Source organism: Rhineura floridana, chromosome 17 (assembly GCF_030035675.1).
Source record: "Rhineura floridana isolate rRhiFlo1 chromosome 17, rRhiFlo1.hap2, whole genome shotgun sequence".
Classification (NCBI taxonomy): domain Eukaryota; kingdom Metazoa; phylum Chordata; class Lepidosauria; order Squamata; family Rhineuridae; genus Rhineura; species Rhineura floridana.
In genome coordinates this window covers 20,173,590-20,195,196 of record NC_084496.1, presented here as the reverse complement: position 1 = coordinate 20,195,196, position 21,607 = coordinate 20,173,590, and the positions used below count along the sequence as shown (strand labels likewise).

Genomic DNA, 21,607 nt, shown 5'->3' with positions numbered 1-21,607 from the left:
CTATTTATTTTTGCTTGGCAAACACACCTATTTATTTCATAACATATTACAGGGCTGCTCACAAATGCAGATTGTTTTATAGACACCGCAAAAGCAGGTCTTACAACTCCGGTAACAGCATAATTGGTGTCCTACAAACAAAAAGACTGTGCAAGCACAAGAAGAAAACAACCTTCCGTTTGATATTTCAAAGACGAAAATATGTCCACAAAAGTAGCAAGCCCCACCTACTCCTCATACAGGCTAAGGAGGGGGCACAGTAGAAGAACGAAAAGAGGGGAGGAGGAAGGACAAACCCTCTTCCAATTTAATAAAGCTTCTTGCCTTGTTAGTAGCAGGCAGTTCTTACCTGCCACAGGCAACCAAATGAGTAGCTATTTACATGCCTGGGATAATAATAATAAGTCTTTATTTTTACCCTGCCCTTTTTCCAAAACTGGAAGTCAGGGTGGCTTACAAATAAAAACTACACATAGGTAAAAAAAATACAAAAATATACAATTAAAATAGAATTAAACTATTTGTGACATTAAAACCATGAAACATACACTTAAGAGACTAAGACAATTTAAAACATTGAGAATAGGACCATAGAACAATACAACAGACCTTATGAGGCCCTATCTTAAACATCTTCTAGTCCAAAAGCCTGTTGGAATAAAAAAGTCTTTGCCTGCCGATGGAAGGATAGCAAGGAAGGGGCCATTCGTGCTTCCCTAGGAAGAGAGTTCCAGAACCTGGGGGCAGCCACCGAGAAGGTCCTATCTCGCATCCCCACCAATCGCGCTTGAGAAGGTGTTGGGACTGAGAGAAGGTCCTCTCCTGAGGATCTCAACGCCCGGGCAGGCTCATATGGGGAGATACGGTCTGACAAATAGCCTGGACCTGGGCCATATAGAGCTTTATAGGTCAAAACCAGCACTTTGAATTGTGACCGGAAACAAACTGGCAGCCAGTGGAGCTGTTGTAACAAGGGGGTTGTATGGTCCCTGTAACCAGCCCCAGTTAGCACTCTGGCTACAGCTGTTTGTACCAGTTTAAAGTTTCCGAACAATCTTCAAAGGCAGCCCCACGTAGAGCACGTTACAGTAATCTAAACGGGATGTAACTAAGGCATGCATCACTGTAGTCAAATCAGGTGTCTCCAGGAACGGGCGCAGCTTGCGCACCAGTCTTAGCTGGGCAAAAGCACTCCTGGCCACTGCAGAGACCTGGGCCTCCAAGTTCAAAGCTGAGTCCAGGAGCACACCCAAACTGCGAACCTGTGTCTTCAGGGGGAGTGTAACCCCATCCAGCACAGGCTGAATCCCTATTCCCTGATTTGCCTTTCGACTAACCAGGAGCACCTCTGTCTTGTCTGGATTTAATTTCAATTTGTTCACCCTCATCCAGTCCATCACTGATGCCAGGCACCGGTTCAGGACCAGGACAGCTTCCTTGGCTTTAGGTGGAAAGGAGAAACAGAGTGGGGTGTCATCCGCATACTGATGACACCGAATCCCAAGCCCCCGGACAACCTCACCCAGCGGTTTCATGTAGATGTTAAATAACATGGGAGACAAAACTGAGCCCTGAGGGATCCCATATGTCAACAGCCAAGGAGTCGAACAGGAATCCCCCAGCACCACCTTCTGGGTTCAGCTCGCAACACAGTGCCCCCAAGTCCCATCCCGGCAAGGCAGCCCAGAAGGATACCATGGTCGATGGTATCGAAAGCCGCTGAGAGGTCCAGTAGAACCAACAGGGACACACTCCCCGTCCAGCTCTCTGCATAGGTCATCCACCAAGGCAACCAAAGCCGTCTCTGTCCCATAGCCGGGCCTGAAACCAGACTGAAATGGGTCAAGATAATCCGTTTCATCCAAGAATCTCTGGAGCTGGGCAGCCACTACACGCTCTAATACCTTACCCAGAAATGGAATGTTGGAGACTGGCCGATAATTACCCATTATAGAGGGATCCAGGGAGGACTTTTTCAACAAAGGTCTTACAACTGCCTCTTTTAGGCACATTGGAATTCTGCCTTGTTGTAAAGAGGCATTTACCACTCCCCTCACCCAGTCGGCCAGTCCCCCTTGGCACTCTTAATGAGCCAGTTAGGACAAGGGTCTAGCAAACATGTGGTGGCTCTCACCTCTCCAAGGATCTTGTCCACATCCTCGGGCTGTACAAATTGAAAAGAATCCATTGTTATTGGATAAGCAGGAGCCAAAGTTACATCCCTTGAGACTGTATCAATTTTAGTGTCCAAGTCGGAGCGAATCTGAGCGACTTTAACTGCAAAGTGCCGTGCAAATTCTTGACAGCGGGCTGTTGAGTGGTCTATATTACCCTCTCGGGGGCGTGACTGTAAAAGACCCCTGACCACTCAAAACAGCTCCGCTGGACGGCTCCCAGCAGACGCAATGGTGGCAGAAAAGAAAAGTTTCTTCTTTGCCCGCACTGCCACGGAGCAGGCCTTCAAACAGGCTCTAGCCCATGTTTAGTCAGACTTGTTCCGAGTCTTCTGCCAACGTCGCTCTAGTCCCCGTCTTATTCGTTTCATCGCCGCCAGCTCCCTGGTAAACCAAGGAGCTGGTTTGGCTCCACTCCGTGAGAGGGAACGCTCCAGGGCGATCGTGTCCACCGCCCTGGCCATTTCCCCATTCCAGAGGTCAACCAGGGCTTCAACAGAATCGCCTGCCGAGGTGACAGGAAAATCCCCAAGAGCCATCAGGAAACCATCCGGATCCATCAGTCTCCTGGGGCGGACCATCCTAATTGGTCCCCCACCTCTGCAGAGGTTCTGAGTCCCAGTGAGTCTAAACCCAACCAGGTAGTGATCTGTCCATGACAACGGTACTACAGAGAGTTCCTCCACACCAAGATCACCATCATCCCAACCAGCACAGAAAACAAGGGCCAAAGTGTGGCCAGCGGCATGAGTGGGGCCAGATAATACTTGGGACAGACCCATGGTTGTCATGGAGGCCATGATGTCCTGAGCCACTCCCGACAGAGCGGTCTCGGTGTGGATGTTGAAGTCACCCAATACCACAAGCCGTGGGGACTCCAACACCAACCCCAAGACCACCCTGGCTAGCTCAGGAAGGGAGACTGTTGAGCAGCGGGGTGGGCGGTACACCAACAGAATCCCTATTCTGTCCCGGCCACCCAACTTCAAATATACACATTCGAACCCTGAAGACTGTGGGAGAGGGCACCTGGTCAGGGAGATGGTATCACGATAGATCACTGCAACTCCACCTCCCCGTCCCCCAGGTCTCGCCTGCTGTTGCATGGAGAAACCTGGCAGGCAAAGCTGAGAGAGATTAACCGCCCCAGCTTCATCCAACCTGGTCTTCGTGATACAAGCCAGGTCGGTGTGCTCATCCAGGATCAAATCCTGAATGGCCGTTGTTTTACCATTCACCGACCTGGCATTCACAAGCAGCATTTTCAACCCAGGGGAACTGTCACCACAGCTGTCCAGACTATTTGAATGGGGAGACAGTTTGGGGGCAACCAACACCCTATTACGCTTCCATCTCCCCCGATGACATAACTGTCTCCCCACTCCGTATCTCCCTCTGCCCTCTAAAACATGAATGGCAGCCCCCTGGTTCCCCTCCCCTATCCACTTATATTGAAAACACATCCTTCCTTAAGAGCAGGCAAGACTATACTCTTAAAACCAACACCCTACAACCGACAGGCAAGTATCAAACAAATTAAAAAACCCCTCAAAATAAAATGGGTGGATAGCAAGTAAGCAAAACTGCTAATTCAGGTCACGATCCTAATCCTGCAAAAAGCAGGGAAACCCGATGGAAAAGCCAAGTCCAGGCAGCAGCAACAGAGCACCCTAACCTCTTCTTCTTCCTCCTGCAGCCTCCAACAAAGCGTCTATAGTCCTCCTTTTCTACTGATATTGATCCATACCTTGCAGGGATCGTGAGGCACTGGGGGGGGGGTAATTGTGAGGTGGGGTGGAATACAGTCTTCTTCATGCTTGTGGTGGGCCTCACTATGTCAGAACCAACAGTTTTCCTTTGTGTCCTGGTGATAACTTAATAACTTGACTCCTTCCTTTTAAAGGACTTCCTCTTCTATAACAGCATTACTGTTACAGTACTGATGTTATTGTTGTTGATATTATTGTTGTTTCTGAACACTCAGCGGCGTCTCTTCCGACTGTGGCGTTCTAGAGAGATGTTTAACTTTCCTCTGCCCAGCACACTCTCAGAGCTTGTTACTGTTGTTACTGGACACTTATTGCCGTTATTACTAGTCACTCAACGGCATCTCCTTCTCTCCCCCTCTGTTAATGCCCTTTTGCATACATGCCACTGCTTTTAGCATAGCTCTGCTATGCCTCTGCCCAGTTTACTCTTAGGCAGAGCTCTTCCCACTACAGCGTTCTAAAAACATTCTAAAAGATGTTAGCTCTCCACCAGCTGTTTTTATCTTACTTAGCTTACTTAGCTATGACTATTGCTGTTACTGGTGCTGTTGCCGGCGTCCTTATCTCCCTTATAGTGTTCAGGCCTCTGAGTTCCTCCAGCTGCAGTTCTTCAGCTAGAATATCTCCCAACTACTGCAGCGAGGTTCAACAAGCAAGCAAATAAGCAAACATGTCAAAATGCAAATAAATTAGACTTGCTGTACTCATGTCCTTCTCAAGCTGAAGACCAGAGAGGGCAGGGAGGCCAGGGAGTAACATAAATTAGATAAACAGCAGTTAACGGCAGAGCACTCGGCGAACACGTCTGCTCCTCAGGACATGTTCATGGGATGAGAAAGAGCTACAGATTCCTCCAGTTTTACAAGCTCCACAGACTTTTAATGACAATCATGATCTATGGCATCTTACTCAGAGCACAATCATTATTCAGTGACACTCAAGCCTGACCTCCCACTCTTTTTTATCTAGGCCCAGGCAAATGGGCAAATCTCTGACAATATTGGTATCTTCCTGACAGGCATTCCTTCTCACACTAACACTGCAGGATCACACACCAAAGTAGCACACAAAAAAGCAGACACCTGCAAAACACAGATACTGTCAGCCTAGGGACCATTTCCACATTATACTCGTATACATGTGCACTACAAGATGGGAGCTGAATGTCAGAGAGGCTGTGTGCGCGGATTGGTCCAATACACATAACACACAACTGATATATGTATAGCAGTAAAAAAAACCCCAAACCTTGTCACACCCATTACCAATACAACATATATCGCACTGTGTGTGTGCTAGAGTTGCATGTATAAAAACACTGTGGAAAACTGTCTCAAAAGTCCCAGTTCTTTAAGTTCTTTAAGTGGTGATTGTATTGGAGAGGGAAGGCTCAAGTTAGCTCTCTAGAAGCAGTATGTTCACCCATACAACTGCACCTAAGAGAGGTGAACTTCTTTACTGGGATATGTGAACAAGCAAGATGATTCCGACTCCTGTGTGATTAAGACTACTACTTCAGGCAAGACCATTCATAAAGTATGAATTTGTTCAATTACAACCCTAATGCTTTCTAACCTTTAACTCACGAATCCACACAACCACTGTTGAGCTGAGTCACTAACATTCCTGTTTTACAGAATCCAAGACTGAGAGGTACTGACAGGTGATTCCATGCTAGGGTGGAGCTTGAATGAAGGCTTGTTAGGCAACAGCCCAATACAATAGCCACACTGGATGACTTTTCAGAAAAACAACCACTATTGTTAAATAAAATGTTTGCAACGTATGGCAAAGGTAGAAAAATGCAGTAATCTACTGGGGGCTAAGGTAAAGGTAAAGGTGTCCCCACACTTATAGTGCAAGTCGTTTCCGACTCTTAGGGTGATGTCTTGCGACGTTTACTAGGCAGACCGTATATATGGGGTGGGATTGCCAGTTCCTTCCCCGGCTTTTCTTTACCCCCCAGCGTATGCCGGGTACTCATTTTACCGACCACGGATGGATGGAAGGCTGAGTGGACCTCGACCCCTTTTACTGGAGATTTCACTTCCTCCTTCCGTTGGAATCGAACTCCGGCTGTGAGCAGAGCTTTGGCTGCGTTACTGCCACTTATCACTCTGTGCCACAGGGGCTAGTAAATATAAAATACATTTGTATATGACATTAAAATAAGCCTGTGGCTACTTACAGAATATGTATACTACATGCACTGGCAATAAATTAAATGAATACGCGATGGCCATATGGGTTTCCTGAAGCTTCATTTAGAAACTACCAAATCAAGCATTAATACACTTTGAGCCAAATGCCATACAACAGAAAAAGTTTATTATTAAAGTTGACAATAAAAGTACAACTGCAATTAATAGTAAAGTTATCCCTTTGTACTTACTTTGCAGAACTGACAAGCACTCCTCGTAACAGTAACGAACTTAAGTGATCTGAGCCCTTCCATTGAATACCCCTCCCCCACATCTGCAAGCCAAAACAATGGTATTTGGGTGTGGTTCTCAAACACTTTATTTACAGTGACTGACAAATCCTGAGTCACTGTTTTAGTCACCGGTGGTGCTGGCGTAGAATTCCCTGTAAAAACCAAAGCCCCCCTTCAACTGCTACATTCATCTACAAACAGGAAAGTCAGTGTGATTTGTTATCAACCCCAGGGTTTCTTTCCTCTAATTAAAATTTACCACAAAACCACAACATACGAAGAACCCCCCTTTTTATTAAGGAGGCAACTTTTCGATAAGGAAAAAGATGCTCACCTGAGTGCGTAAGTATAGCCAGTGTTCTCTGGCACACATTGGGGAGGGGTATACGTGTGAAGGTGTGAAAAATCCATGGTCACTGTTTCAAGTCATACTGCAAAAAGGTTAAAACACACCGCTATAAGTCTAGAAGACAGAAAAGGAAGAGCTCTTGCTTGGTTCAGCCGGTACTTCAGAATATTGCACATAGTGCTTTGGGGAGAAGAAGAAAAGCCACTGGTATCAGAAGCAGTGTACATTTTTAATGTGACTGCTAACGTTAGATATCCCTTATCAAAAGTCACATGAATCTAAATGCTTCCTCTTGGGGAGAGCTTTTTCAAAGTCCCAGGCATGCTATGTTTGCTGTTTATGAAATTCCCTTAAATGGTATCAGAAAAAATGCAAAATGCTGCCTATGTCTAGCAGTGCTATTTTATACAACATTTGACAGGTACTATTAAACTGCACTGTGCCAAAAAGAGATACCTGCAATGGTATCCACCCCATAGCTCCAGGAATTCACCCATACATAATACTGAACTAGTAAAAGAGGAGGTTTTTTGGTGTACAGAACTGCACTAATCAAAACAGTTAAGTCAACTAAAAGTGATGTGTTTTATGTAAGGACAAATTGTTCTCTTTTTAAAGTTTAATGTTGTGCCACTGGAAAGGAGGGAGGGAGTCTGGCTCAGCTTGTGTTTTGACAGGGGCAACCCTGTTTAGCTAGGATCGGTTCAACTAATAACCTAGAGGAGAGCTAGGTGCTTATGTACACAGTGAGGCTGAGCCAAAACACAGTCACAAATCTAGACTCACAAACCTAATACTAGATCTGTATTCCTGGAACTTGTTCAGCTGCGGGTTTTTAAGGGAGTCAGTATAAAAGTTTTGGCCTACGACCTAAAGAACCACACAACTAGCTTTGATCATCTAATTTTCCTCTAGGCGTGTGATTTTTGAGATGAAGTCCTGCATCCATATGGCAAGGTGCTTTTAAAATTAAGCATTTTTAAAGCACTTTTGATACTGTTTGGAGTGCAGAGGTCTGCTTTCCACAGGAGACTACTTAAAAATCCCACAGGCTACATTCAAGCCCTTGGCTGAGCCTTCAGTAGCTCTTTGGGTTTCAGTCTTATTTGAAGCATTTTTATCCTACTCTTTAGCATAAAAGGTTTTCAGAATGGCTTCCAGATCAGTAAAGAAAAAGCAGCCCGGCCTCAGGCTAACAGTATAAAAGACAAAAGGAAAAAGAGATACGTTCTTAAAGTTACATCAAGCACACAGAAGGTGCATCTGCATGCAACAAGATTTCTGTTCTGACTGCTTATGTCATGTTAGGTGTCAGTAATAACTGTCAGTATAGGACCACCGTCCCAGGGGGAGAATATGCAGCAGCCAGAGCCAAATCCAACCCACCAATGCCATGGCGAGCCTTCAGAAGAAAATAAGCGATGTGCTGCCCCCAAAGGGTTGTGTATCCAATGTTAGTCATAAAGCAGACCCACTGAAATTAACTTAGGATTTAATTTATGTTCACTAATTAATAAAAATGAATCTTATAGGATCATGTTTACAGAACAGTTTTGATCTGTCCTGTACTGACATGCCAAAACAGGCTTCAAATTTCATTATTAAGAAATAGAATTCCTTCTTGTGGCTCTAATTTGGCCTTAGAGGCAGAGGCATTTAATGGGAAGTGTTTACTTCATTTCTGAAGGGAGCACCTCATCATAGGGGAAAGGATGTATTCCTAGCTTGCTGTTCTGATGGAGTCAGGGCAGGCTATGGCCCAACTCCTACATGAACATAGGATGCCTCAGTTCAGAGTTAGCATTCACACAACTACAGCTCAGCAGAATGGAAATACAGCTATCCAACTGCAGGTGGAATGGAAAGGTAGTTCTGACAGACAAGCACATGCAGAATACATACAGAGCACATGAATCTTGTGGATTACAGTGCCTTAATGACAACATTCAGTTAGCTATAATTTGCTTCAAGACCTGGATGATGATGTTGATGCTCAGAACACCTCAAACACCTGATTAACAGGGAACACAAAGTAGTTGGAAAAACTTGTTTACAAAAAATCTGTGACCAAGTTCAGAAAGTCACCGACTCTGCAGCTAATTTTAACTGATTGTGTGCAAACCTCACATTGTATACAATGAACAAAAAGTGTAGGAGAGTTTTGAGTATTTTAGAGCAAAAAAGTTGCATGTTGCATAGTTGAATTGAAAGGAGTACGTTTTGATCCAGATATCCTTTCTTCATGTTGTTTCTATATTAGACAACTACTGTTCTAGTGGAATGTGGAATAAAAAATTTCCCCTTCCCAAATTTATCAGTCTTCAGTCTCTTAAAGCTAAAGAATTTGAAGAAGCTGTTGGGAAAAAGCCTCTTTCAAAACAAATCCCCAAATTTCCAGCTTTTTTGGGGGGGGGGAATCAGACTACAAGCATATGACCATTTTCTCATAACTATGGTCCAGATCAGATGTCATGCTTCCCAAGGCTTTCAACAAACCTTCTAAATTGAGATTTGTATCCCAGTCTATATCTGTGTTAATTTGAAATTTGAGGAGCACATTGCTAAGAACATAAAAACCAACAACAAAAAAATCTATAAATACATTCAAAGCAGAAGACCATCTAGGGAGGCGATTGGACCCTTGGATGATAAGGGAGTCAAAGGTGTGCTAAAGAACGATAAGGAGATCGCAGAGAAGCTAAATGAATTCTTTGCATCTGTCTTCACAGTGGAAGATATAGGGCAGATCCCTGAACCTGAACTAACATTTGCAGGAAGGGATTCTGAGGAACTGAGACAAATAGTGGTAACAAGAGAGGAAGTTCTAGGCTTAATGGACAATATAAAAACTGACAAATCACCAGGCCCGGATGGCATCCACCCGAGAGTTCTCAAAGAACTCAAAGGTGAAATTGCTGATCTGCTAACTAAAATATGTAACTTGTCCCTCGGGTCCTCCTCCGTGCCTGAGGACTGGAAAGTGACAAATGTAACGCCAATATTCAAAAAGGGATCCCAAGGGGATCCCAGAAATTACAGGCCAGTTTGCTTAACTTCTGGCCCTGGAAAACTGGTAGAAAGTATTATTAAAGCTAGATTAACTAAGCACATAGAAGAACAAGCTTTGCTGAAGCAGAGCCAGCATGACTTCTGCAAGGGAAAGTGCTGTCTCAGTAACCTATTAGAATTCTTTGAGAGTGTCAACAAGCATATAGATAGAGGTGATCCAGTGGACATAGTGTACTTAGACTTTCAAAAAGCGTTTGACAAGGTACCTCACCAAAGACTTCTGAGGAAGCTTAGGAGTCATGGAATAAGAGGAGAGGTCCTCTTGTGGATAAGGAATTGGTTGAGAAGCAGAAAGCAGAGAGTAGGAATAAACGGACAGTTCTCCCAATGGAGGGCTGTAGAAAGTGGAGTCCCTCAAGGATCAGTATTGGGACCTGTACTTTTCAACTTGTTCATTAATGACCTAGAATTAGGAGTGAGCAGTGAAGGGGCCAAGTTTGCTGACGACACTAAATTGTTCAGGGTTGTTAAAACAAAAAGGGATTGTGAAGAGCTCCAAAAAGACCTCTCCAAACTGAGTGAATGGGCGGAAAAATGGCAAATGCAATTCAATATAAACAAGTTAAAATTATGCATATTGGAGCAAAAAATCTTAATTTCACATATACGCTCATGGGGTCTGAACTGGCGGTGACCGTCCAGGAGAGACACGTCAGGGTTGTAGTGGACAGCACGATGAAAATGTCGACCCAGTGTGCGGCAGCTGTGAAAAAGGCAAATTCCATGCTAGGGATAATTAGGAAAGGTATTGAAAATAAAACAGCAGATATCATAATGCCATTGTATAAATCTATGGTGCGGCCGCATTTGGAATACTGTGTACAGTTCTGGTCGCCTCATCTCAAAAAGGATATTCTAGAGTTGGAAAAGGTTCAGAAGAGGGCAACCAGAATGATCAAGGGGATGGAGCGACTCCCTTACAAGGAAAGGTTGCAGCATTTGGGGCTTTTTAGTTTAGAGAAAAGGCGGGTCAGAGGAGACATGATAGAAGTGTATAAAATTATGGGACTTCCGGGAAGGGTGACTTAGCCTGTGCCTGCTTTTGAGACGGGCTCCTGCCTCAAAAGAAGCTTATTCAGATATATCAGTCAGATTTTTTTTTTTTTGACTGATTAAACTTCTCCCGGGTAGGGAGAAACGAAGAGATTAACCTCAAAGCCTATTTTTGTTGGGACGACCAGATCTCATTAATTTATGGGACGAGGTCCAGCCGACGAAGGTGGGACGGATTTTCAACAACAAGCTCTATCTGATAAAGCGAACGTTCATCTTATCTTCTTTTTTTTTTTTTCAATAATTTTTATTCAAATTTTCATAAAACATACAAAACAAAATCATAAAACATTCAAAGACAAAAAACAAAATCAAAAATAGTTAAACAAAAAGAAAAAAAGAAAAAAAAAACAAAAATAAAAAATAAAGAGTAAAATATTGACTTCCCATTTGTCAAAGATCAAATCAGTTATAAGTCTATAATATATAGCAATCCTGTCTCTTAAGTCATATTATAAAATCACTTTCCTCCAGTAGTTATCTTACTTAATCATCAAATCTCATAAACATTACTTTATTCTTTCCACAAAAAGTCAAAGAGAGATTTCAATTCTTTAAGAAATATATCTATCAATTTTTTTTTCCAGATAAGCATATCGATTAATCCATCTCATTACTAATTATGATAATCTTATTAAAGAAACCTCTCTTTGACTTTTTGTGGAAAGAATAAAGTAATGTTTATGAGATTTGATGATTAAGTAAGATAACTACTGGAGGAAAGTGATTTTATAATATGACTTAAGAGACAGGATTGTTATATATTATAGACTTATAACTGATTTGATCTTTGACAAATGGGAAGTCAATATTTTACTCTTTATTTTTTATTTTTGTTTTTTTTTTCTTTTTTTCTTTTTGTTTAACTATTTTTGATTTTGTTTTTTGTCTTTGAATGTTTTATGATTTCGTCTTGTATGTTTTATGAAAATCTGAATAAAAATTATTGAAAAAAAAAAAAAAAAGAAGTGTATAAAATTATGCATGGCATTGAGAAAGTGGATAGAGAAAAGTTCTTCTCCCTCTCTCATAATACTAGAACTCGTGGACATTCAAAGAAGCTGAATGTTGGAAGATTCAGGACAGACAAAAGGAAGTACTTCTTTACTCAGCGCATAGTCAGACTATGGAATTTGCTCCCACAAGATGCAGTAATGGCCACCAGCTTGGATGGCTTTAAAAGAAGATTAGACAAATTCATGGAGGACAGGGCTATCAATGGCTACTAGCCGTGATGGCTGTGCTGTGCCACCCTAGTCAGAGGCAGCATGCTTCTGAAAACCAGTTGCCAGAAGCCTCAGGAGGGGAGAGTGTTCTTGCACTCGGGTCCTGCTTGCGGGCTTCCCCCAGGCACCTGGTTGGCCACTGTGAGAACAGGATGCTGGACTAGATGGGCCACTAGCCTGATCCAGCAGGCTCTTCTTATGTTCTTTATGTTCTTATGAAATTGTTTTTATATATGCTTTTGTTATACATACGTTTTTATTATATTGTGAAATCGCTTTAAGATGCCTCATAGAAAGCCAATTTATAAATGAAATAAATAATGAATAATAATCACCAAATTGACCCAATTAGGAGCTCGCCACTGGCTCATCTGCTTCTCTTCCTCCCTTTCCTGGCTAACATAAACCATGAACTCATTTAAGCAGAGTCACTATTAATCTTAGTGGTGGAACTCTGGTTCTAATTCTGGTTTCAACCTCAGGTTTGAGAGCAATCTAAGGTTAGTGGTACCTATGGTGACGCTGGTTCAGATGCAATGTTAAACCATAGTTAATAATAATAATAATAAAATAATAATAATTTAATTTATAAGCCGCCTATCTGGCCGATGGCCACTCTAGGCGACGTACAATTTAGTTGCAATAAATGCATCATAATAAAATACACATAAAATACATATAACAGTAAAACTACAAATAAAGAACAATAGCAGTTCAGAGTAATAGGCGATTAGTCCTAAAAAATTAACCCTCCCCGGAAGTCCCAAAGGCCTGTCTGAAGAACCAGGTCTTCAAGGCTTTGCGGAATACATCCAGGGAAGGGGCATGCCGAAGATCATATGGGAGGGAGTTCCAGAGAGTGGGGACCGCCACTGAAAATGCCCTCTCCCTAGTCCCCACCAACCTAGCTGTTTTAGTTGGTGGGACTGAGAGAAGGCCCTGAGTGGCTGATCTTGTTGGGCGGCATAATTGGTGGCGCTGGAGGCGCTCCATCAGGTAAACTGGGCCGAAACCGTGTAGGGATTTAAAGGTTAATACCAACACCTTGAATTGAGCCCGGAAAACAACAGGAAGCCAGTGAAGATCGAATAACACTGGGGTGATATGTTCCCGGCGGCGACAATTTGTGAGTAGTCGAGCCGCAGCATTTTGTATCAGTTGTAATTTCCGGACCGTTTTCAAGGGTAACCCCACGTAGAGCGCATTACAGTAGTCTAAACGAGAGGTGACCAGGGCATGTACTACCAGTGGGAGCTGATGAACAGGGAGGTAGGGTTGCAGCCTACGAATGAGGTGTAATTGATACCAAGCTGCCCGGCTCACTACTGAAATCTGAGCCTCCATGGACAGCTTGGAATCAAGAACAACCCCAAGGCTGCTGACCTGGTCCTTTAGGGGCAGTCTCACCCCGTTGAACATCAGGTCAACATTTCCCAACCTTCCCCTGTCTCCCACAAGCAGCACCTCAGTCTTATCGGGATTTAACTTCAACCTGTTCCTTCCCATCCATCCACTCACGGATTCCAGACACTTGGACATGGTCTCCACAGCCAACTCTGGCGAAGATTTAAACGAGAGATAGAGCTGAGTGTCGTCCGCATATTGGTGACACTGCAGCCCAAATCTCCTAATGATTGCCCCCAGTGGCTTCATATAGATATTAAATAGCATGGGAGAGCATGGGAGAGAGCATAGAGCCCTGTGGCACACCACAATCGAGAGGCCAAGGGTCTGAAACCTCCTCCCCCAATGCTACCTGTTGATGCCTATCAGAGAGAAAGGAATGGAACCACTGCAATACAGTGCCTCCTATTCCCAATCCCTCCAGGCGATGTAGAAGGATACTGTGGTCAACAGTATCAAAAGCCGCTGAGAGATCGAGGAGGACAAGAAAGGTGAATTCTCCCCTATCTAATGCCCTCCTCATATCATCAACCAGAGCGACCAAGGCTGTTTCAGTTCCATGTCCAGTCCTGAAACCTGATTGGTATGGATCCAAATAATCCGTTTCATCCAAGTGTGTTGACAACTGATTAGCCACCACTCGCTCAATGACCTTGCCCAAGAATGGTAAATTCGAAATTGGGCGAAAGTTATTCAAAACCTGGGGATCCAAGGAGGACTTCTTTAAGATGGGCTTTACAATTGCCTCCTTGAGGGCTAATGGCATTACACCCTCCTTCAAGGATGCATTGACCACCGCCTTGATCCCCTCGCCCAGTTTCTCTTTGCAGCTCACGAGGAGCCACTAGTTAACACTAGTCAGGAAACGGAAGGGGGAATAAAAGATGGGTATGGGAGCCCATGACTGACTTGGCAATTGAGCAGTGCATTATCTGACACGGACCAGTGTATTTGCTCATATAAAACTGCAAAGCAGTGTACTCATATAGCTAGCCATTTAAGAAACAAATAAGAAACCTGGTTGTCTAAGAGTTCCCCCTTGGGCCCATATGCAGACTGAGACACACTGATACTTAGCAAGCAGCATTGCATCAACAAATCTAATTTTGACCTGGCTGCTCAACAGCTGTTATCACCACCTGAAACCCAACATATGGAATGTTAGATTACCAGAAAAAGATTTTTAATAGACACAAACACAAGCTTCATAGTGAGCTGTAACTGAGTTCTACAGGAACTGGACACAAGCTATTATTTGCATACATCCCCCTTTACCCAAGTTGGAGATGAGCTGTTTAATCATTAGGATTCCTTTCCCACACAAGGCATTTGGCAAATTTCCAAGAACCAAAAATAAATATATTGTGCTCCTTCTTCAGACTCTTCTGTATAGCTACGATCACAGCAACAACTAAAAGCAAGGTTGCTGGAAACTCCCACTCGCATTCTTCAGCCTTCTGTTGTGAAAATGGCAAGTGGATATCCTAAATATGTCATCTAGTATAGAATTAGTGCTTGAAGCTAAGGCAGTAATACTGGGAGGAGGAAAATGACCCCCAGACGTATAGGCAGGAGAAAAGACACTGGGAAACATACAAATATGAAGAATCTTACATACTGTATATTACGCCAAAGTTTCTCTTTGAGAGAACTGGATTTGGACAAAATTTGGAAGGACAATCTTCTTTATATGGCAAGTCAAATAAATTTATATGGAAGGCCAAATAAATGTTTGCTATGAAGGATTTTTCAGGAAAGCTCTCAAGGAGGGATGTCCTCAGAAGATCAGGAGGACCAATAAAGAAAGATTGCAAGGGCAGAACCTGTGGATAGGCAGAGGACAGATAATGGATGTGCTCATAAAAAGTATTTGGTATGTAGTATGGGTAAGAATGGTTTATCTCCCCCAAAATGTTATCAGGGATAGCAACTTATCTCTTAAGAATACTGAATGTAGAGCCCTTGGGTCAGACTGTCTTAGAGAAAAGTTAAGATGTCCTTAACAGGCACAAATGGACTGGAGTCTTTTTCTCCTGCACTTTGTGGATGACTCTCTTATGACATCTCATAAATCTCAGAAGCAGAGAATCGACCGGAGGTTAAAATGGTGTTAATTATTTTCTTCACAGTCCCATTTTTGTTGTTGCTATTCAATTTCCAGGCATAGAAGGCAAACTGAACTCAACTGGGTGGTGGTTTGGGTCCTGAGAGAAAAGACTCCGCCATCTCAGGAAGGGTTAAGGACCCAGAATCTGAAGTCCCTTTAGGTCAGGATCTTGGTCTGCCAGGCTAGATGAAGCTACACAGAATCTTTTAAATTTCCACTTGGAGGGCCTTTGCCCCGCATAGAACCCTCCCTAGAAGCAGGGAGGGAAAGGCATATAGGAGGCCTGGTAGCTACTTTACCCAACGTGAATCCATCACTTAGGATCTCTGTCCCCAGAATTTGGAGAAATAGTGTGCTAGTTTGGGATTCTGCTTTGATATGAAGAAAGATTGACAATGAGGAAATCCAGATTAAAAGTTATTTAATAAGTTCTAGATGCTACAGTCCTTGCTGATACCAAAACCATTCTATGGATGAGTCTACCACAAAATTCAGCTGCCCCAGCCCAGTTTGTTGATCCCCTTAAACTTTAAGGCTTAAAGGAACTACCAAAAAGATAGAAGCAGATACCAAAAGGAATTGGCAGTGGTGGTTTTGAAGGAAGCAGCAGCAGTGTCAAATCCATCAAAGAGCACCATTCTTCCTATCAGGGGGTCATCTTAGAATTCTGCCCTTTCTTGGAAACCACTAATATGAGTATCAAAGCAGCCCTAAACTCATCCACAGAGGAAACGTTGAACCTATCTATCTACAGAGGAGCAATGAACCTGTCAATGAACTTGATGGGATGGCTCCCATGACTGGAATACAGCAACTGAAGGATATAACTTGTTCAAAAAGAACAGAAGGAATAGAAAGAGAGGCAGAGTTGCATTATATTTTAAAAATATAACAATATGTATCCCTGCACAGAAATTCAGGAAGATGAGTGTGGTAGTCCCATAGAGAGTATCTGGATTAAAATAAATGGGGCAAGGAAGAAGAGGAACATAGCGGGTGGAAGACACTACCGACTACCCAATGAAATTTTTGAAAAGCAAATTGCCAGTGTTTCAAGGAGACATGATGATGCAGTAGTAACAGGGAACTTCAATTACCCCGATATCTGTTGGGAGACAAATTCTGCCAAATACTGCCCCTCCAAAAATTCCTGACTTGTGTTGCTGACAACTTTCTTCTACTTTCTCCCTCTGGAGGAAGGAACCACAGGATCAGCTATCCTTGATTTGATACTAACCAACAGACATGATTTAGTGGATGAAGTGGCAGTTACAGGAACTCTGGGGGAAAGTGATCTTAAAAGAAGCAAACACTGAGAGTAGCCATACACAGACACCGGACATCAGGAAGGCTGATTTTAATGAACTCAGAACAATGGTAAGTAAGGTTCCATGGCAAGTGACTCTAATGAGAAAAGGAGTCCAAGATCAGGGCCGGCCCCAGCTTGCCCTGGGACGCATGTGTGCATGCACACATACACACATGCGCGTGCCCAGGGCCAGCCCAAGACTCGCTGGAGCCCTTGGGGAAGAGCGTGCCCTAGGCCCCAGCGCTCCCCTTTCGTGACTCGCGCACAGCAAGAGCTTTGGGACTCCGCCATTCCCTTCCTTAACTTACCTTGTTCTGTGGTTGCGCACGCAGCGGTGCCCTTAAGATAGATGGTGGCTGAAGTTTCCCTAAGGAGCTGAAGCCTCTTCCACCATCTTGGTTCATGGCAGGGATGCAAGCGCACAGCCCCTTAGGAAAACCTCAGCCGCCATCTTTCTTAAGGGCACCGCTGCATGCGCAACCGCAGAACATGGTACGTTAAGGAAGGGAATGGCGGAACTCTGAAGCTCTCGCCCTACGATCCGCGGCAGAGATCCTGCTGCAAATCGTGGAAGGGGAGCAGAGGGCCCCCCCAAAGGCTCCTGTAGCCTCAGGGGCCCTCGGGCCAGTGCCCCACCTGGCCGCCCCTTGGAACTGGCCCTGTCCAAGATGAGTGGGAGTTTCTAAAAAAGGAAATTCTAAAAGCACAATTGCAAATAATTCCAACAAGAAACAAAAGTAAAAGACAGCAGAAGTCACCAATGTGGCTTCACAAAAAGCTTTGAGATGACCTGAAAACATAAAAGGACACATACAGGAAGTGGAAGGAATGCCAAAGAGTACAGATAGGTAGCACAGAATTGCAGGGATGGCATCAGGAAGGTTAAAGCTGAGAATGAGCTGAGGTTAGTAAGGGTTGCTAAAAGCAACAAAAAAGCTTTCTTCAGTACACGCATAGTAAAAGAAAGAGAAAAGAAATGGTGATTCAGATACTTGACGAGGATGGTAAAAAGATAACCAATGACAAAGAAAAGGCAGAAGTGCTCAATTCCTACTTTGGCCTAGTCTTCTCCCAAAAGAGGGTCTATGATCCTCTTGGCAAATGTGAAGTACAAGTTGAAGGCACAGTATTACAGCTTGAGATTGATAAAAAAAAATGGTCAAGGAATACCTAAATCTCAAATTCAAATCTCCAGGACCCAATGAACTGCATCCTAGACTAATGAAGGAACTGGCTGAAGAACTCTCGGAACCACTGTCTATTTTCTTTGCGAAATCATGCAGAATGCTTGAAGTCCTGGATTGACTGGAGGAGGGCTAACATTGTTCCTATTTTCAAACGGGGGGAAAAGGAGGAACCTGGGAACTACAGACCAGTCAGCCTGACATCAATCTCTGGGAAAATTCTGGAGCAGATTATAAAGCAATCAGTCTGCAACCACCTTGAAAACAATGCTGAGATTACTAGAAGCCAACATGGACTTTTCAAGAACAAATCCTGCCAGACTAATCTTAGCTCATTTTTGGATCAGGTAACCTCCCTGGTAGACCATGGGAATGCTATGGACATAATATATATTGACTTCAGCAAAGATTATGACAAAAGTGCCCCATGATATTATGATTAGAAAGCTAGCTAAATGTGGCTGGATGCAACAACTATAAAGTGGATCCACAGTTGGCTACAGAACTGTACTCAAAGAGCGCTTATCAATGGTTAATAAGCCTTTAATAATAATAATAATTATTAATAAGTTAATAATACCTCCTGAGTGGGGTAATGAGCGGGGTACTGCAGGGCTCAATCCTGTGCCCAGTGCTCTTCAACATTTTTATTAATGACTTAGATGAGGAGGTGCAGGGAATGCTTATCAGATTTGCAGATGATACAAAATTGGGAGGAATAGCTAATATCCTGGAAAACAGAAACTAAATTCAAAGGGATCTTGATAGGCTGGAGCACTAAGCTGAAAACAAAAGAATGAAATTTAAAAGGAGTAAATGCAAAGTTCTACAATTAGGAAAAAGAAACAAAATTCACAGTTTTAAAATGGGGGCTACTTGGCTCAGCAACACTACCTGCAAGAAAGAATTGTTGTTGATCACAGGCTGAATATGTGCCAACAGTGGAATGTGGCTTCAAAAAAGGCAAATGCTATTTTAGGCTGCATTAAGTACTGGTTCCCCTCTATTCAGCACTGATTAGGTCTCATCTTGAGTACTGCATCTAGTTCTGGACACTGCACTTTAAGGATAGAGAGAAACTGGGACAGGTTCAGAGGAGGAGAACAAGGATTATCAGGGGACTGGAAACAAAGCCTTATGAGGAGAGACTGAAAAAACTGGCCAAGTTCAGCCTTGAGAAGAGAAAGCTGAGGGGAGACACAACAGCACTGTTCAAGTACTTGAAAGAGTGTCACACAGAGGATCTCTTCTCCATCATCGAGAGTGCAGGACATGGAATAACGGGCTCAAGTTACAGGAAGCCAGATTTCAACTGAACATCAGGAAAAAACTCCTAATTGTTAGAGCAGTATGACAATGGATCCAGCTACCTAGGGAGATGGTTGGCTCTCCAACACTGGAGGCATTCAAGAGACAGCTGGACAGCCACCTGTCGGGTATGCTTTAAGTTGGATTCCTGCACTGAGCAGGGGGTTGGACTTGATTGCCTTATAGGCCCCTTCCAACTCTACTATTCCATGTTTCTATGAAAGAGGCCCTGCTCTTCTTGAGCCAAAGACAGAAAATAAGGGAGGAGCCTCCTGCACAGAAGAGATATCAAACTTGTTGGCCCTGCCTTGGACCACAGAATGGCATAAGCATTTCCTGTCTGTTCTCCTGCCCTTTGACCAAGAATTGTATGGTAGCAGGGTGCACAGAAAAAAATGTTTTGAACTAAAATGATCCAACAAATATCTCAAAATGATGGCCTACTCTCATGTTATTCTATAGGAGTCAGCAGTTCTTATCTTTAGTGCCCCATTCACTCAATGCATGGAGCAGAGACAATAAATGTTAAAGAAGCTGTATGTATGAACAGTCTTACACACGATCATGCAGGATTTCCAACCATAGTAATGCCTTTTTCATGCTTTCCACTGAATACACAGAGGTCAGGATGGGGCCAGTTGGTGCAACTCTTCTCAATACATTCAATGATATTGAAAGCAAGAGCAGGGCTACTGTGCAACAGTTTCATCAATCAAAGAGAGACATCATATTTTATACAAATAAAAATGGCCACATTAAAAAAAATGAAGACACCCCCCACCCCCCCGGTTCATGCAATGAACCTACTGTGCCTCTCAGGGCTCAATAACATTATAGACAATGCAGAAGTCAATGGCTCAGGGAAACTATTTAAGCTGGAAAATGTCTTACACTTTAACTTCGTTTTTGCATGAGGGTCAAAAATTGACAATACAATTGACAAGGTATTAATCTCTCCCAGTTGTGCCCACCTGGGTATTCGGTTCAGCATCTGGGTAGATCCGAGGGTCAGGGAGGGGGAATCGCTGTGGTCTATAGAAGTTCCATCCCTCTTGTTAGGCACCCTATCCAGATGGCTAATGGTCTAGAGTGTCTGCACATAACGTTGGGTCAGCGAGACAGACTGGGAATTCTGTTGGTGTACCGTCCACCCTGCTGCCCAACAGCCTCCCTAACTGAGCTGACAGAGGTGGTCTCGGATCTATTGTTGCGTTCCCCCAAACTTTTGGTATTGGGGGATCTCAACATTCATGCTGAGGCCGCTTTATCTGGAGCAGCTCAGGACTTCATGACCTCCATGACAGCCATGGGGCTGTCTCAATTTGTTACTGGCCCTACGCATGTGTTGGGGCACACTCTGGACTTGATTTTTGCCACTGGATTAGGGGATGGTGATCTGAGAGTGAGGGATTTTTCATCTATTCCTTTGTCATGGTCAGATCACCGCCTATTAAGGTTTAGACTTACACTGTTTTCTCCCCTCTGCAAGGGTGGAGGACCAATTAAGATGGTCCGTCCCCGGAGACTAATGAATCCTGAGGGTTTTCTGATGGCTCTAGGGAATTTTCCGGCTGATAGAATTGACGGTCCTGTCGAAACCCTGGCCATGCTGTGGAATACGGAAATGGCCCGGGCAGTTGACACGATCGCCCCGGTGCGCCCTCTCCGTTGCAGAGCTCAATTGGCTCCCTGGTTTACTCCGGAGCTAAGAGTGATGAAGCAAGAAAGGAGACGGCTTGAGTGCAAATGGAGGCGAACTCCCGACGGCTGTAATCATGCACTTGTGAAGCTCTCTACCAAACTCTATGTGAAGGCAGTGAGAGCAGCAAAGAAGCAATACTTTGCTGTCTCTATTCAGTCATCCCTTAACCGCCCAGCGGAACTTTATAAAGTTGTCCGGGGACGTTTACACTCTGGTCCCCAGGACGCAATAACACCATCAATTGCCCGCTGTAATGAGTTTGCGCGACACTTTCGTGATAAGATCATGAACATCCGCCGGGACCTTGACTCCATTATTGTAGCAGTTGATCCTAATGAGGTATCCAGAGCACAGTCTTGTCCTGTTTTATTGGATGAGTTTCAGTTGGTACAGCTCGAGGATGTGGACAAGGTGCTTGGACAGGTGCGGGCGACCACTTCTGCTCTGGATCCTTGCCCCTCATGGCTAATAAAAGCTAGCAGGAATGGAACAGCCGGCTGGGCCAAGGAGGTGATTAAT

General features: G+C 43.8%; 1 protein-coding gene across 17 annotated transcripts in view; it reads right to left on the bottom strand.

The window, feature by feature from the left end:
* SUN1 (Sad1 and UNC84 domain containing 1) overlaps window positions 1-21,607 on the bottom strand; it is an 87,977-nt gene that overhangs the window by 49,534 nt on the left and 16,836 nt on the right. For 12 of the 17 annotated variants that reach the window (XR_009759446.1, XM_061600453.1, XM_061600456.1 and 9 more), the window contains exon 2: window positions 6,712-6,808. The exons of 3 other annotated variants lie outside the window; for them this stretch is intronic. Coding sequence is in view for 11 of the 14 variants with exons in the window: in XM_061600453.1 (XP_061456437.1) it covers window positions 6,712-6,788 (77 nt within the window). In the remaining 3 variants the exon portion in view is untranslated. Of the gene's footprint in view, window positions 1-4,460; window positions 4,481-6,335; window positions 6,382-6,711; window positions 6,809-21,607 lie in introns of those variants that run through there. 2 more of the 17 variants (XM_061600463.1, XM_061600465.1) reach the window with 2 other exon arrangements.